Genomic DNA, 18761 nt, shown 5'->3' with positions numbered 1-18761 from the left:
TTCTGCAATAATTAAAAATCCTAATACAACTACATATTCAAATTGTTCATTCATAAAAAATAATGGAAACTTTTTATTTTCAAATTTATACGATTTACTAATAATCAATATTATATCCTCATAAATAGCAATATATTTTGGTAATCTATGATAATCATATACAATATTTGAAATCAAATTTTCATTAGTTTAGGTTCCTTGTTAATAGTAAACCATTATATTTATTACTAATAATAAAATCTATGTGTCGTATTGAAATTCCATAAAATTACTTATTCGGTCCAAAAAAACAAATTAGATAAAATTTTTCTTTTTTTTATGTAATTTTTGTAGGGATGCGACGGTTTTACGCCATGACCGTTTAAAAATAGAATAATACGCCATTTTTGGGACCGAATGGCGGGTACGAAGTAGCCGCCATTCGGCCGAATAACAAAACAATACAAAATTATTGCCGTCCTTTTTTTTTCTTTCTTTCTTTCTCTTTTTTTCTCTCTCTCTCTCTTTCTTTTCTCTTTCCTCTTTTTACTCCTCTTTCTCTTTTCATCATTAAACGTAGAAAGATATATTAATATTATTTTAAAAAAAGGTGACCAAACTATTTTTTGAAAGTCCGCCATAACTTTAATGGTACTATTTCAGCGTGTACAATGAATACAAAAATTCTAAGAGTGCCACATAAAATAGTACTTTAGACTTGAGTTAATGCTACCAAGCAAATGTTAAAAAGATGACTTTAGTGTTTTGATAATCAAAGATTAAAATCATTATTGTCTAAATCAATAATCATAACGACAGAAGTTAATGTTTTTTCATCAGTGCTTTAAATCCACTTTTAAAAGTATACCTCAAAAATCAAAATATCAAAAAAAATTGGCCGATAGGTTTGGCTTTAATTTTTGTCTGCTTTTATGATTTGATATGGATGTTAGAATTTTAAAAGTTGAGCCAAATTCACCAATAGATTTTTGAGATTTGCAAATACTCAATAATTTTCAACGTGTTATCTTTTATTAAAAGAACTATTTGGTTTCAGTATCATATAAATTGATATTTACTTTCTATTTGAACCTTCATTTAGCTAATGATTTAATAATACAGATTTCATTTAGTCCTTATAAGAGAATTTTGAATTTGTTATAATAAAAAAACAAACAGATATAGCTTACACTTCTATAATAAAGATACCTTTTATAGAAATCAGTATGAAATGTGTTTTGGCTTATTGGAAGCATATCAGACATAATCGCCATAATCAAAAAATCTATATACCCAATAAGTAATAAATTTGTCGATATAGATTTTCTATAAAATTAGTTTTTAGTCTGATCTTAAAATAAATTTAATTTTTTATAAAAAAAATCACATTTAAAAGTACCTTTTTAGTAGCTCGAAATCCTGTTGGTGGATTTCGGGCGTACTTCAAAATTAGCTTTTCTTCTACATATGCAAGCTATATTTTAAATATGGGGCAAATCGGATCGGCGAAAGGAGTTTAGTTACCTTTTTTTAAAATTAAAAAAAAATAAAGAAAGTATAATAAGTAATTATTTAGTTATCGATAAATATATGTAAAATGATAATCTGAGGATAATCTGAGGAGGAGGAGTCTGAGGATTAGACCGAGGAGTAGTTTGAGGAGTTTGATGATAATCTGAGGAGTTTGAGGAGTTTGATGATAATCTGAGGAGTTTGAGGAGTAGTCTGAGGAGTAGTCTGAGGTGTTTGAGGATAATCTGAGGAGTAGTTTCAGGAGTTGTCTGAGGATAATCTGAGGAGTTTGAGGATAATCTGAGGAGTTTGAGGATAATCTGAGGAGTTTGAGGATAATCTGAGGAGTTTGAGGATAATCTGAGGAGGAGTCTGAGGATTAGACCGAGGAGTAGTTTGAGGAGTAGTCTGAGGAGTTTGAGGAGTAGTCTGAGGAGTTTGAGGAGTAGTCTGAGGAGTTTGAGGAGTTGTCTGAGGAGTAGTTTCAGGAGTTTGAGGAGTAGTCTGAGGAGTTTGAGGAGTAGTCTGAGGAGTTTGAGGATAATCTGAGGAGGAGTCTGAGGATTAGACCGAGGAGTAGTCTGAGGAGTTTGAGGATAATCTGAGGAGTTTGAGGATAATCTGAGGAGTTTGAGGAGTAGTCTGAGGAGTTTGAGGATAATCTGAGGAGTTTGAGGAGTAGTTTGAGGAGTAGTCTGAGGAGTTTGAGGATAATCTGAGGAGTTTGAGGATAATCTGAGGAGGAGTCTGAGGATTAGACCGAGGAGTAGTCTGAGGAGTTTGAGGAGTAGTCTGAGGAGTTTGAGGAGTAGTCTGAGGAGTTTGAGGAGTAGTCTGAGGAGTTGTCTGAGGAGTAGTTTCAGGAGTTTGAGGAGTAGTCTGAGGAGTTGTCTGAGGAGTAGTTTCAGGAGTTTGAGGAGTAGTCTGAGGAGTTGTCTGAGGAGTAGTTTCAGGAGTTTGAGGAGTAGTCTGAGGAGTTTGAGGATAATCTGAGGAGGAGTCTGAGGATTAGACCGAGGAGTAGTCTGAGGAGTTTGAGGATAATCTGAGGAGGAGTTTGAGGATTAGACCGAGGAGTTTGAGGATAATCTGAGGAGGAGTCTGAGGATTAGACCGAGGAGTAGTTTGAGGAGTAGTCTGAGGAGTTTGAGGAGTAGTCTGAGGAGTTTGAGGAGTAGTCTGAGGAGTTTGAGGATAATCTGAGGAGGAGTCTGAGGATTAGACCGAGGAGTAGTCTGAGGAGTTTGAGGATAATCTGAGGAGTTTGAGGATAATCTGAGGAGTTTGAGGAGTAGTCTGAGGAGTTTGAGGATAATCTGAGGAGTTTGAGGAGTAGTTTGAGGAGTAGTCTGAGGAGTTTGAGGATAATCTGAGGAGGAGTTTGAGGATTAGACCGAGGAGTTTGAGGATAATCTGAGGAGGAGTCTGAGGATTAGACCGAGGAGTAGTTTGAGGAGTAGTCTGAGGAGTTTGAGGAGTAGTCTGAGGAGTTTGAGGAGTAGTCTGAGGAGTTTGAGGATAATCTGAGGAGGAGTCTGAGGATTAGACCGAGGAGTAGTCTGAGGAGTTTGAGGATAATCTGAGGAGTTTGAGGATAATCTGAGGAGTTTGAGGAGTAGTCTGAGGAGTTTGAGGATAATCTGAGGAGTTGTCTGAGGAGTAGTTTCAGGAGTTTGAGGAGTAGTCTGAGGAGTTTGAGGATAATCTGAGGAGGAGTCTGAGGATTAGACCGAGGAGTAGTCTGAGGAGTTTGAGGATAATCTGAGGAGGAGTTTGAGGATTAGACCGAGGAGTTTGAGGATAATCTGAGGAGGAGTCTGAGGATTAGACCGAGGAGTAGTTTGAGGAGTAGTCTGAGGAGTTTGAGGAGTAGTCTGAGGAGTTTGAGGAGTAGTCTGAGGAGTTTGAGGATAATCTGAGGAGGAGTCTGAGGATTAGACCGAGGAGTAGTCTGAGGAGTTTGAGGATAATCTGAGGAGTTTGAGGATAATCTGAGGAGTTTGAGGAGTAGTCTGAGGAGTTTGAGGATAATCTGAGGAGTTTGAGGAGTAGTTTGAGGAGTAGTCTGAGGAGTTTGAGGATAATCTGAGGAGTTTGAGGATAATCTGAGGAGGAGTCTGAGGATTAGACCGAGGAGTAGTCTGAGGAGTTTGAGGAGTAGTCTGAGGAGTTTGAGGAGTAGTCTGAGGAGTTTGAGGAGTAGTCTGAGGAGTTGTCTGAGGAGTAGTTTCAGGAGTTTGAGGAGTAGTCTGAGGAGTTGTCTGAGGAGTAGTTTCAGGAGTTTGAGGAGTAGTCTGAGGAGTTGTCTGAGGAGTAGTTTCAGGAGTTTGAGGAGTAGTCTGAGGAGTTTGAGGATAATCTGAGGAGGAGTCTGAGGATTAGACCGAGGAGTAGTCTGAGGAGTTTGAGGATAATCTGAGGAGGAGTTTGAGGATTAGACCGAGGAGTTTGAGGATAATCTGAGGAGGAGTTTGAGGATAATCTGAGGAGGAGTTTGAGGAGTAGTTTGAGGAGTAGTTTGAGGATAATCTGAGGAGTAGTTTCAGGAGTAGTCTGAGGAGTTTGAGGATAATCTGAGGAGTTTGAGGATAATCTGAGGAGGAGTCTGAGGATAATCCGAGGAGTTTGAGGAGTAGTTTGAGGATAATCTGAGGAGGAGTCTGAGGATTAGACTGAGGAGTAGTTTGAGGATAATCTGAGGAGGAGTCTGAGGATTAGACTGAGGAGTAGTTTGAGGATAATCTGAGGAGGAATCTGAGGATTAGACTGAGGAGTAGTTTGAGGATAATCTGAGGAGTTTGAGGATAATCTGAGGAGTAGTTTCAGGAGTAGTCTGAGGAGTTTGAGGATAATCTGAGGAGGAGTCTGAGGATAATCTGAGGAGTAGTTTGAGGATAATCTGAGGAGTTTGAGGATAATCTGAGGAGGAGTTTCAGGAGTAGTCTGAGGAGTTTGAGGATAATCTGAGGAGGAGTCTGAGGATTAGACTGAGGAGTAGTTTGAGGATAATCTGAGGAGGAGTCTGAGGTGTTTGAGGATAATCTGAGGAGTAGTTTCAGGAGTTGTCTGAGGATAATCTGAGGAGTTTGAGGATAATCTGAGGAGTTTGAGGATAATCTGAGGAGTTTGAGGATAATCTGAGGAGTTTGAGGATAATCTGAGGAGTTTGAGGATAATCTGAGGAGTTTGAGGATAATCTGAGGAGTTTGAGGAGTAGTTTCAGGAGTTGTCTGAGGATAATCTGAGGAGTTTGAGGAGTAGTCTGAGGAGTTGTCTGAGGAGTTTGAGGATAATCTGAGGAGGAGTCTGAGGATTAGACCGAGGAGTAGTCTGAGGAGTTTGAGGATAAGCTGAGGAGTTTGAGGATAATCTGAGGAGTTTGAGGAGTAGTCTGAGGAGTTTGAGGAGTAGTCTGAGGAGTTTGAGGAGTAGTCTGAGGAGTTTGAGGAGTAGTTTGAGGAGTAGTCTGAGGAGTTTGAGGATAATCTGAGGAGGAGTTTGAGGATTAGACCGAGGAGTTTGAGGATAATCTGAGGAGGAGTTTGAGGATAATCTGAGGAGGAGTTTGAGGAGTAGTTTGAGGATAATCTGAGGAGGAGTCTGAGGATTAGACTGAGGAGTAGTTTGAGGAGTTTGAGGATAATCTGAGGAGGAGTCTGAGGATTAGACTGAGGAGTAGTTTGAGGAGTTTGAGGATAATCTGAGGAGTTTGAGGATAATCTGAGGAGTTTGAGGATAATCTGAGGAGGAGTTTGAGGATAATCTGAGGAGGAGTTTGAGGAGTAGTTTGAGGATAATCTGAGGAGGAGTCTGAGGATTAGACTGAGGAGTAGTTTGAGGAGTTTGAGGATAATCTGAGGAGGAGTCTGAGGATTAGACCGAGGAGTAGTCTGAGGAGTTTGAGGATAATCTGAGGAGTTTGAGGATAATCTGAGGAGTTTGAGGAGTAGTCTGAGGAGTTTGAGGAGTATTCTGAAAAGTTTGAGGATAATCTGAGGAGTTTGAGGATAATCTGAGGAGTTTGAGGAGTAGTCTGAGGAGTTGTCTGAGGAGTAGTTTCAGGAGTTTGAGGAGTAGTCTGAGGAGTTTGAGGATAGTCTGAGGAGTTTGAGGATAATCTGAGGAGTTTGAGGATAATCTGAGGAGGAGTCTGAGGATTAGACCGAGGAGTTGTCTGAGGAGTTTGAGGATAATCTGAGGAGGAGTCTGAGGATTAGACCGAGGAGTAGTTTGAGGAGTAGTCTGAGGAGTTTGAGGATAATCTGAGGAGTTTGAGGATAATCTGAGGAGTTTGAGGAGTAGTCTGAGGAGTTTGAGGAGTAGTCTGAGGAGTTTGAGGAGTAGTCTGAGGAGTTTGAGGAGTAGTTTGAGGAGTAGTCTGAGGAGTTTGAGGAGTAGTCTGAGGAGTTTGAGGATAATCTGAGGAGGAGTCTGAGGATTAGACCGAGGAGTAGTCTGAGGAGTTTGAGGAGTAGTCTGAGGAGTTTGAGGAGTTGTCTGAGGAGTTTGAGGAGTTGTCTGAGGAGTAGTTTCAGGAGTTTGAGGAGTAGTCTGAGGAGTTTGAGGAGTAGTCTGAGGAGTTTGAGGAGTAGTCTGAGGAGTTGTCTGAGGAGTAGTTTCAGGAGTTTGAGGAGTAGTCTGAGGAGTTGTCTGAGGAGTAGTTTCAGGAGTTTGAGGAGTAGTCTGAGGAGTTGTCTGAGGAGTAGTTTCAGGAGTTTGAGGAGTAGTCTGAGGAGTTTGAGGATAATCTGAGGAGGAGTCTGAGGATTAGACCGAGGAGTAGTCTGAGGAGTTTGAGGATAATCTGAGGAGTTTGAGGATAATCTGAGGAGGAGTCTGAGGATAATCCGAGGAGTTTGAGGAGTAGTTTGAGGATAATCTGAGGAGGAGTCTGAGGATTAGACTGAGGAGTAGTTTGAGGATAATCTGAGGAGGAGTCTGAGGATTAGACTGAGGAGTAGTTTGAGGATAATCTGAGGAGGAATCTGAGGATTAGACTGAGGAGTAGTTTGAGGATAATCTGAGGAGTTTGAGGATAATCTGAGGAGTAGTTTCAGGAGTAGTCTGAGGAGTTTGAGGATAATCTGAGGAGGAGTCTGAGGATAATCTGAGGAGTAGTTTCAGGAGTAGTCTGAGGAGTTTGAGGATAATCTGAGGAGGAGTTTCAGGAGTAGTCTGAGGAGTTTGAGGATAATCTGAGGAGGAGTCTGAGGATTAGACTGAGGAGTAGTTTGAGGATAATCTGAGGAGGAATCTGAGGATTAGACTGAGGAGTAGTTTGAGGATAATCTGAGGAGGAGTTTCAGGAGTAGTCTGAGGAGTTTGAGGATAGTCTGAGGAGTTTGAGGATAATCTGAGGAGTTTGAGGATAATCTGAGGAGGAGTCTGAGGATAATCCGAGGAGTTTGAGGAGTAGTTTGAGGATAATCTGAGGAGGAGTCTGAGGATTAGACTGAGGAGTAGTTTGAGGATAATCTGAGGAGGAGTCTGAGGATTAGACTGAGGAGTAGTTTGAGGATAATCTGAGGAGGAATCTGAGGATTAGACTGAGGAGTAGTTTGAGGATAATCTGAGGAGTTTGAGGATAATCTGAGGAGTAGTTTCAGGAGTAGTCTGAGGAGTTTGAGGATAATCTGAGGAGGAGTCTGAGGATAATCTGAGGAGTAGTTTGAGGATAATCTGAGGAGTTTGAGGATAATTTGAGGAGTAGTTTGAGGAGTAGTCTGAGGAGTTTGAAGATAATCTGAGGAGGAGTCTGAGGATTAGACCGAGGAGTAGTCTGAGGAGTTTGAGGATAATCTGAGGAGGAGTTTGAGGATTAGACCGAGGAGTTTGAGGATAATCTGAGGAGGAGTTTGAGGAGTAGTTTGAGGATAATCTGAGGAGGAGTCTGAGGATTAGACTGAGGAGTAGTTTGAGGATAATCTGAGGAGGAGTCTGAGGATTAGACTGAGGAGTAGTTTGAGGATAATCTGAGGAGGAATCTGAGGATTAGACTGAGGAGTAGTTTGAGGATAATCTGAGGAGTTTGAGGATAATCTGAGGAGTAGTTTCAGGAGTAGTCTGAGGAGTTTGAGGATAATCTGAGGAGGAGTCTGAGGATAATCTGAGGAGTAGTTTCAGGAGTAGTCTGAGGAGTTTGAGGATAATCTGAGGAGTAGTTTCAGGAGTAGTCTGAGGAGTTTGAGGATAGTCTGAGGAGTTTGAGGATAATCTGAGGAGTTTGAGGATAATCTGAGGAGGAGTCTGAGGATTAGACTGAGGAGTAGTTTGAGGATAATCTGAGGAGGAGTTTGAGGATAATCTGAGGAGGAGTCTGAGGATAATCTGAGGAGTTTTCAGGAGTAGTCTGAGGACTAGTCTCAGGACTAGTCTGATGAGGAGGACTCTAAGGACTAGTCTGAAGAGTAGTCTCAGGAGGAAGATCTGAGGAGTAGTCTGATGAGGAGGGGTCTAAGGAGTAGTCTGAGGATGATGAGTAATCTGATAAGGAGTAGTCTGAGGATGATCTGAGGATAACCTGATGACTAGTCTAGGAGTGGTCTAATAAAAATGTAAAATATTTTCAAAGAAAAAATTCTATGAATTTTATATTTTAATTCTTAGCATTATACTGAATAAAATAAACATAAATATCAAAATTTGAAATTGAAAACGCCAAAAATTGATAATCCACATTCAATATTTTGTAAGTGGCGTACTTTTTGAATACTCGCCATACGCCTTGGAGTTCTCAATTTTGAATTCGCCTTTATTTGGGCGACCTCAGAAAAATACGCCATTAAGAAAATATTGTATGAGATTTTAAATTTGAACACGCTCTACCTTAAGGAATTAAATTTATTAAGATATATTTATATATAATAAACGAATAATTAAAAAAAGTATTTCATCGCTTATGTAAGTTTCAAAAAAATCACGAAAATAAAAAAATCAAGATTAAAATTTTATTTTTAATTTTTGAATTTCTCAAATGGCGAAATTTTTGGGCGAACAAAAAAATGTACGCCCGGTCAAATGGCGTGTTTAACGCATCCCTAATTTTTGTTTTTCATTTTTCTCAAGATCCTAAGTTATGTTCTAACTTTTGACATCATATCCTATCATGCTAGGCTATATATTATAGCATATCCAAAAGGCAAGGAAATCTATCAGAGAAGCCTTTTTGACCTATCGTTGCCCTACCTCTACAATTGTTACTTTAATGAAAACACTGTAACTCAAAATGTAAAAAGTGACTCAGTCACTTTTGATTCTATTGATCCATTAGATTCATTTATATCTCATTATGCAGTTGAAGGTTGTCCATTGATATATTTTTATAATCAAAAAATATCAAATAATGAAAATATAAATCCATTTACCAATCCAAAATTTAAATATATAAGACGTTTAAACGCAGCATTTTTTTAATTATTATTATCATTTTTTAAGGTTCCTCTCTTGCCAAACAGCTTATTGTCGTTTGAAACACCATAAAATGTTGATTTAGTTAATTTAGTTCCTAAATAACTGAAATCAGATGTATTGACAAAACTACTTTCTGTTGGTGTGATAGGGATATAATTAGTCGGAAGAGATTCACGTGGTGATTCTTCTGCAACATCTGCTTCATCAGGAACAATTCTGTATTGTTGTCTTATGTTTAAATCAAATGGATCTGAATCAAAATATGAATTAAATAAATTGATAGTTCTTCTGAATCTTTCGAAGTCTGGACACTTGTATTTAGTGTATTTCTTAACACCTGCGTTATTTATGTAATTATATTCCTTGAATTCATGTGATGAACTAGAATCACACGTTATATTTTGTAAAGGATATCTGAAATCTTTCGGAAGAGTGAATGTGACAAAAGAATCTGTAAGAACATACTTCAAACATTCACAGATTTTAGATATTGTTTATGATCCATATGGTGATAACATTTCTAAGGCAGTTGAGAATCTCAAAAGCGACTTGAAGAGTGCAGCAGAGTTATTTGAAAAACTTATGGCTGTTTTAAGTGGTTCAGAGAAACCTCTATTCAAGTTCAAATTCCCATTAGATCCTGCTGTTCGAGACAATTTGATTGTTCTTATTGGACAATTCAAAGTTGAAACAGAAGAAACTACGAGAAGAATCAACTCAATCTTAGGTGAAGCTCGAAAAGATGGTTATGTCGGAACAAACATCATCGAAGCAGTCGAATTCATTTCTCATGCAAGAATGGACGAAGCTCGAGATGAAGCAACGAAATCATTCCAAGCCGAAGTATCCTCATTGCGAGAAAACTACGAAGTTGTTGTTAAGAAATCCGATGATGAAACCAAACGATATATCAAGAAAATCGAAGATATTTCAGCTACATTAGATGAACAGAAGACAAAAAGTATCGAACATGAAAAAGAAGTCTTATTGAAGGTTGAGAAAGCAAACAAAGCAGCACGCACTGCTACAAGTAACTTGGATAAAGAAAAGAGAATCAAAGAAGAACTTATTCGAATTATCAGTGATAAACCATTCGATATTGAATTCTTGAGAGCTAATTTATCTGCATCTGAATTCAAAATCATTCAAACCACTTCAAAAAGTGGATTCACAAACTAACTTTTATTGATTAATTTCTTGAAAAATAGATCGTTCATGAAATGTACACATATGTATGATGAGAATAGCTGCCCATTCTGAAATCACACAAGATGCTGGAAACCAAGGAGCATTTTTGACCTAACCAGAATGAATTCCTTTTCTTTGCAATATTATTTATTATGTGTTATCATGGTCCATCCAGAATATCATTTTTTTTATATTAACATTGATTGAATATCTTATTTTCTATAGCTATTTATTAAATATTTCCATGTTTTCATCGCAGAAAGTACAAAATAAAGATCTAATATTGTTCAAATACAATGATACCAATAATTAAAATATCAAAATTTAAATTACTAATAAGTGGATGAATACACTCAATATATCCAAATCAAGGACAAAACAATTCCTTCCTAAAATTGATATCTATCGTTCTTTACTGATGTAGAATTGGAAAATTTTTGTACTATATAAAAATCAGCATACCGCAGCAAATAAAGAGGCGCAAAATTTTTAAATATTGAAAATGGAAATTGTGATCAAGTTTTTGAAATAACTCATACAATTAATTATGTGAGTTAAAGTAATTTTTCAATTGTTGATCACTAACCCTATTTTCATATTTCACAAGATTTCTCAACATGAATCATTTGGTATAAATATATATTCAACAAAAGAAATCAATAAACAAAGCTTTCTGCAATTTCAACAAAGTTTTTCGGATTATTACGATACAGATGTTTATTTTGAGAAAACAGAGAACAAAACCATATCAAAAAAGGAAATTATTACATTCATCATGTAGTATTTTCATTCCATCATCAAAATGGTGCAATTAACCTAAATAAAAATAATAAAAACAAAGTTTTACTTGAAACATGCACATTTTATAACAATAGTTCTACAAATGATGGTGGATCATTCAATATCATTAATTCTGATTGCGTTTTAGTTCATAATTGTTTTTTAAATTCGTATTCCGCTAAATGGGGATGTGCATATTACATTGGAAAATCAGATTTAGGAAGCGATAACTATAAAAGTTATGCATTTGGATGTTCAGTTTCACAATGTAGTGGAAATGCAGCTGCACTTTATCATAATAATGGAAACCTCCAAATAAGTAACATGAATACATCTTATCACAAAAAAATTAAAATTGATGCTGCATATGTAATTGAATTTCCAAAAGAAACAAAAATTATTAATTTCATAACAGCTTCAAATACATCCTCAGAATCACAATTAATAGTAAACAATGGCGATAACCTTGTAATTACAAGATGTAATTATTTAAATAATAAATATAAAGGAAGTGATGAAAATTATGCAATAATTAAAAATTTTAATACAGCTACATATTCGAATTGTTCATTCATAGAAAATAAAGGAAACTTTTTATTTTCAGATAAACCAATTATTGACAATTGTTACTTTAATGAAAACAATGTCACTCAAAATGTAAAAAGTGACTCAGTCACTTTTGATTCTATTGGTCCATTAGATTCATTTATATCCCATTATGCAGTTGAAGGTTGTCCATTGATATATTTTTATAATCATCAAAAAATATCAAATAGGGGAAATATAATTCCAATTAATCATCCAAGATTTAGATATATCATCGCGCACAACATCCAGAAATACTCAACAGTCAATAATTCTCAATAATTATCAGTTATCTTGGAATAAAAATGAAATTATTGCATCATAAAATAAAGATGGAGAAATCCATCAATAAAGACTTATAAAAACATATTCCTTTAGTATATTATTTAACTTCTCAAATTCTATATAAAGTATAAACAACGTAAGAAAAAAAAGTCCAAACTGCGAAAAAAAGTCTATACCATGGAGAACTTTTGAATGTAAGGTGGGAAAGTTTGAGAGCAAGCTTGTTCTATATCTCCCACTATATCATCCCTAAAAGTTTCGCCTTCATCTGTTCATTATATCCTTCAAATTGATATGTTATACCAAAACTCTTTTTCATGGAAATAACGTATTTTTTTCGCATTTAATTAGCAATGGGGTATTATTATTGTCGTCTGGCGGTTTTTTCAAATAATATGATTTTTAGACAGATAAAGAGCTACTCCATATTTCATGCGTGTATGCACACTATATACATAGATGGAATTGATGTTCACTTTTCCAGACTACAAAGGTAAGATGTCACTTTTTAGATGACAATGATAATTTTGTCACTTTCCCAGACGACAATAAAACATCCTCATTAGCAATCTATAAAAATTTTAATAAAATTAATAAACAAAAATGAAAATATATAAAATAAATATAATAAATAAATTATTCTTTCCTTCTTCGTTTTCTGTGTTTCCGCTTATTTTCATCTGATGATTTATTATTGTTATTATTAGTTTTGTTTTCATCAGAAGGAACAGTTTTTACTTCATGATCTGATTTGAAATCATCTGATTTGAGGTCAATTTCTTTTTCATCATTATTCTTGTGGTGTTTCTTTGTTCTCTTCTTTCTCTTCTTCTTGTGTTCACCATCTTCCGATTCTTCTGCATCCATGTCTTCAACTCTTGTCTTGAATGCATTTCTTCCAATGAAACAAAGTAACATACAAACAACAACAACTAAAACAGCTGTGATTGAAACACCATAAAATGTTGATTTTGTTAGTTTAGTTCCTAAATAACTGAAATCAGATGTATTGACAAAACTACTTTCTGTTGGTGTGATAGGGATATAATTAGTCGGAAGAGATTCACGTGGTGATTCTTCTGCAACATCTGCTTCATCAGGAACAATTCTGTATTGTTGTCTTGTGTTTAAATCAAATGGATCTGAATCAAAATATGAATTAAATAAATTGATAGTTCTTCTGAATCTTTCGAAGTCTGGACACTTGTATTTAGTGTATTTCTTAACACCTGCGTTATTTATGTAATTATATTCCTTGAATTCATGTGATGAACTAGAATCACACGTTATATTTTGTAAAGGATATCTGAAATCTTTCGGAAGAGTGAATGTGACAAAAGAATCTGTAAGAACATACTTCAAACACTCTAAATTACCTGGAATTGTCGCATATCCATCAAAACATGTGTGTGGATACTTGATAAGTTGGAAATCAAAGATAGAATCATCTGCAATTTGTGATCTGTTCTTTGGATTATAGAATGATTTGCCAGAACAGTATTCTGATGTAGTTTTACTGCAATCTGGTGATTTCGTTGACATAATGTTATTTCCATAGGATTTGAAATCAAAATTACATACATCGTAGTTAGTTGTTGGATCTACAACGATGTATCCTTCTGGAAATACTTCTTGTGGTGGTAAAATATGGAAATTATCAACTTCAGTTGAACCAGGAGGGAAACCATCTTTGTTACCCCAAACTAATGGTCGCATGTAATGATAGTCGAGATCGTAGTTGCCTGTATCAAGTAAAACTGCTAATGTTGCATCTGTAAAACGATGGAATGGTTCTGTATCTGTTTGGATGAGAACTGCGAGCATGTAATCTGAATAAAACATACGTGCTTCAAGATGTGAGAGCTGCTGTGCTTCTGTTCCTGAATTTTCTAATTCGATTCCGCTTGGACAAACAGTTCCGTCATCGCCTATGATCGTACCAGCATTGTAATGACGTTTAGCATAAGTATGTGCCTTTGGAGTGACCAAATACGTTCGTTTGATGCCATATAAAGTTAAATTACAAAGAGGAGCTGCATATGGAGTATTGGAGTCTCTCGGGTGATAGTACTCGTAAAATGTAGATATAAAACCTAAGCAATGTGTGATTTCGTGCAAACAAGCAAAGAAATAATTACTTGTACGCATTGTTTCGTTTTCTGCTTTAGAAGAAATAAGTGTAGGATTAATGCATATAACAGCCTCTATTGGCCGTTTCGTAGTTTCGAGAGAAGATACAATTGTCGAAATCGAATAATAAGCATCGGCAAAAGGCCTTGAAACAACGTGTATAACTAAGTCTGTGTTTGTATATGTTTTGGATGGCATTGTATAAAAATTTTTGAGATTTGTACTTTCAATATTTTGTTCTAAGCGTTCAACGGATAGAAATTTCTCTAAATATGTTTTAACGTTGTTTAATGTGTTCGTAATTACATCTCTTCCAGCTGCATTTAATATCATTTCCTTTGTACATTGCAAAGAATATTGAGGATCTTCACTCCACGTAATATTCTGACCGACTTCATCACACCTCAATGGATCTGGGTTCGAGGGATTTAGTAAGTCAAAATCGAAGGTTATTCGAATCGGCTGACGATTCGTGGAATGAAGTCTTCTTTTGTTTGAATTGAGTTCCGGAACACTTCGAGGCTTAGTTTTCAATGAAAACTTTTCGGATGCACAGTGATAGTGTTCCAACGTAAAACAAAAGAAGAGTAAGAAAATCATTTAAATTCTTGCTGACGATAAATTTTGAAAGACGTTATGTTTTAGTCAGTTTTTGTTAAATTTGAAAGATATTTCAATTTTCCTGTAAACAACTTATTTGTAGAGTAAAAATAAAGAAGTAAAATATGAAAATTTGAAATTAAATTTACAGTCAATTCTTATAAAAATTAAAATGAAAAATTGCCATATAAAATGGAATAGCAAAATAGAAATTAGTAAAATTAATTTTGTGGCACATAAAAATTTTAAGTTTTGAAGGGTTCGAAAAAAAGTTATCAAAAAAACGAAACTTAACTGATTTAATATTTGCAGATTGAAGCATTAATTTTCGGATTTAAACTATCATCTACGTTATCATCCTCCTTTTGTATCGTTTCGTAATTAAAATTATTCGAAAATTTGAATAGGGTGTGTGGCTCAGTGGTAGAGTGCGACTTTAGCATAGTTGAGGCCGGGGGTTCGATTCCCCCCATCTCCATTTTTTTTGAAAATTTCTTTGCTCAAAACTTAATAACATTCATTTCATTTATATGTAATCAAATCAAGAAGGAATTATCTTATTCTTCAAATTTAGTTTTGATTTGAGAATTGAAAATAGTATCATTTAGGGATCTTGGATTTAACTACCAATGAGATTCGATATATAATATTCCAATGCTTATTTAAATGTTAGGTTCTCTATATTCGTGTTTTTTATAAAAACAACAAGTGTCACTTAAAGATATGAGCTCTCAATTTTCGACCCCCAATATACGTTTATTTTAGTTTCGGCATATTAACATGAAGCACGAGCCAAACCCTTAAAGACGTGTCCTCTAGTTTTGCCAACTCTTTCATATATTGTAACTATTTTCAGGAAAAAACGCAAATTCAAAATTAGAAATTCACATTTAATCGAGTATAGTATTAAATTACTATCTTTCGTACACGGACCAAACAACAACTCAAGGTGCATGCTCATTACAGACAAAATCCCCTCTAGTGCACTTAAATTGGGTGAGTTAGCACCAAACAAGCCATAAGTTAAAGATCTGAACTTGCTCCAGACAATGTATCACTTTAGTTATGAATGCACCAGAAATTCGTCCCAAACTCATACATTTCTACGCTAATCACGATAATAAATATACTATTTTGTACTTTTTACAATAAATCTCTCTTTGTTACACTACAAAATCAATGTGCATTTCGTTGCACCAGTTTTGAATCTTGTTAAATAATGATTTTTGTTACTTTCATGATACAGTCCCATTTAGTAAACAGATTATTTACAAAATAAAAATAAAAAATATATTTTTTATTTACGATTTTTTATATTTGGATTTTTAAGGCATAATTAGGGTTGTACAAACTGGCACGCCTGCTGGCACACCTTTTTTGGCCAGCTGGCACGATTTTTTTAAAAAACACATTAAAAAAGTCACTTTTTGCCCCATCTAATGAGATTTTTTTTACAATTTTTTTCCCCTTATTTTTCAATTTAGATATGATTTTAAGCTCTCCAAATTGAAGTTTACCTGATGTTTCTTAGTTTTTATGATAATAAAATGTTGCAAAGTTGAGTTTGGATTCAATAAATTTAAGAAAATTTTATTTTACAATGAAATTATAAGAAAGGATGTTTTTATCCTATGTCAAAGAGAATACATTTGTAGACCCCGACTTTTGACATGGTTGAAAATTCCAAAAAAAATTAAAAAATATAAATTTCATGTTAAAAAATGATTTTTGAAATTTTTTTGGAAAAATAGAATGTCATATTTTTATGTTTTATTGCTATTTTTTACGAAATCAATAAAATATTTGTTAATTTGGCTGAGATTATAAATAAAATCTTTCTAAATCTTGCAATTAGTTGCTAAAATCTGTTTTATGTATTAATTGGCATTGAGATTCGTTATAAAAGAATGCGAATTATTTTGTATGAGTAAACGTATTTTGTAAAATTTCAAATTCTCTTCTCTCATTACTTACCTTAGATCTCTCGGCTTTTAGCTCTCAGATTTCGCTCATAGAACTCAGGTTTTAGTTATGTACTCATAGATGTATCATTACTGCCCGCAGATCTCTCATTACTACCTTACTAACTAGATCTTAACTCTCATTACTACCTTACTCATCAGATCTTAACTCTCATTACTACCTTACTAACCAGATCTTAACTCTCATTACTACCTTACTAACCAGATCTTAACTCTCATTACTACCTTACTAACCAGATCTTAACTCTTTACTACCTTACTAACCAGATCTTAACTCTCATTACTACCTTACTAACCAGATCTTAACTCTCATTACTACCTTACTAACCAGATCTTAACTCTCATTACTACCTTACTCATCAGATATCTAATTATTTACATATGATTTCTCACATCTCACTCAAGTCTCATTACTTACCCTATCTTTTTAACCTTTTCTGATAATTACTGAAATAACTAAATCCTTTTTTTAGTTTAATTCTGATATTAAATTTTTAAAATCTCTTTAATTTTTTGAACTACGCCTTTAATTTGTAATTGCCGATTTCACAGATTTGAACCATTTAATAAAATAACATTATTCAACTTAATCATATCAAACATGGTAGTTTGATTTTCAGATCTACATTTTAAAAACCTCTTTATTATCTTGAGTTATACTTTTATTATATAATACCTGAGTTCATAACTGAAAACTCTTAATTAGAGTACAATATTCAACTTAATCATAACAAGATTTGTTGAATTTCAAATTTGATTTATATCTTCCATCACTTAAAACTCTCACAGCTTACAATATAAGCTAAAAAGTATATTTTCATAGTAATAAAATTAATTATTAAATTTTTTACTTTTTCCTTTCCAAAACTAGAAAAAAAGGAAGGGAAAAGGGAAAAAGAAGAAAGAAAAGAGAAAAAGAAAAAAAGAAGAGAAAAGTAGAAAAAATAATAATAGTAGTATATGTGGAAGGGTTTAGTGACTTTTTTTGTTACATCTATATATAGACGATGCATTAAAATATATTTATTTATAAATCATTAAAAAAATTAACATTAATTTTAAAATAATTTATTTTTTTATCTTTTATAAAAGAAGCTATATATAGATGATGTCAGATATTCCGCGATTAATTAAACATCATTTAAATCCTGAATGGGTTAAACTTCAATTTAAAAATGAAGATTGTGAATTATTAAATGAATATGAAAGCCAAAATAAGCTAATGAGGTATAAATATAATGATAAAGAATATTTAATTTCATGGAATCAATGGAGTCATAATCAAAGACCTCATAAACGAGAAGAAGAAATTGAAAATAATGAAATGGAAATCATTGATGACATTAAAGAGGATGGAATTCCTAAATTTTGTAGAAAAACCTTTAGAACTAAGTTAGGAGCATATAAACGTAGAGTATTAAATCCTGAATACATAAAACATTTATTTAAAAAGGAAGACTGTGAATTATTAAACGTTAATGAATATGAAAATGCTAAATCAAAACTGAAATATAAATATATTGGAAGTGATGAAAGGTGTAAAGATAAAGATAAAGTTTATTCAGTTTCATATAATAACTGGCACACGTTAGGGATAAGAAAACATTTAGGAGATTATGGTAAAAGTTCTGAATTCTTTAAATCTAGTATGTACGAGAGAGTAAAAGAAATTAGAAATAATTATTTTCATGAATGAAAAATAAACTTTAAAAATTCATGTCTTACATTTTTGAATAATTTATTTTTTTATTTAATGATAAATGAGTGTCACAACTAACAATGTTAAAAAAATGGGATTCACAAATGAGGAAATAAAGGATATATTAGAGGAGGCGGGTTATGAAGTTGATAAATATTATTTAAGAAATTGTAAAAAATTCGCAGAGTTTTTAAATGAGTTTGATTATGATGGAAAAATGAATAAAGATGATGTTATAAATTTCTTATATCCCACATCTGAAGAAGAAAAACCAAAGAACCTGATGTTTTCCCTGAATATTATGAAGAACGGATTAAAGATGATGAATATGATGAAATTGAAAGACTGGAAAAAATAAGAGATGAAATAGATGAAAAAATTAAGGAATTAAGAGAAGTTGAAAAATATAATGAGAATGAAGTAGAGGGTTTAATGAATATCCCAGCTTCAGAATCAGAAGTTCAGAAATCTCATGAAGAAAGATATAAAAATTACTTTTTGGAATCTACTAAAAATTTATTAGATGGTGATATTGACGAAACACTTTCAGAAGAAGGCACAAAATTTATTCATAAACATAAGCTTCAGTTTATTGACGATGAAGAATACCC

The 18761-nt window shown here is 34.1% G+C and overlaps 1 protein-coding gene and 1 non-coding gene across 2 annotated transcripts, besides 3 other annotated features; one reads left to right on the top strand and one right to left on the bottom strand.

Annotated features, from left to right (window-relative positions):
- Positions 1 to 585: 585 nt before the first annotated feature.
- Positions 586 to 1507: a mobile genetic element.
- A 9154-nt stretch (positions 1508 to 10661) lies between these two features.
- Positions 10662 to 14479, bottom strand: TVAGG3_0735600 (regulation of choline O-acetyltransferase protein; the record flags this gene model as incomplete). Its single annotated transcript, XM_001305471.1, has 1 exon — positions 12376 to 14469. One exon carries the CDS (start codon positions 14467 to 14469, stop codon positions 12376 to 12378), a length of 2094 nt encoding a protein of 697 aa, XP_001305472.1.
- Positions 14480 to 14875: 396 nt separating this feature from the next.
- Positions 14876 to 14947, top strand: TVAGG3_0735590. Its single transcript has one exon. It is a non-coding gene; the product is annotated as a tRNA-Ala (tRNA).
- A 3294-nt stretch (positions 14948 to 18241) lies between these two features.
- Positions 18242 to 18559: a mobile genetic element.
- Positions 18254 to 18761: part of a mobile genetic element that runs on past the window's edge.

This window comes from Trichomonas vaginalis, chromosome III (assembly GCF_026262505.1).
Source record: "Trichomonas vaginalis G3 chromosome III, whole genome shotgun sequence".
NCBI classification, from domain to species: Eukaryota; Parabasalia; order Trichomonadida; family Trichomonadidae; genus Trichomonas; species Trichomonas vaginalis.
Note: the sequence above shows the minus strand (reverse complement) of the source record. Positions and strands in the feature narration are given on the sequence as shown.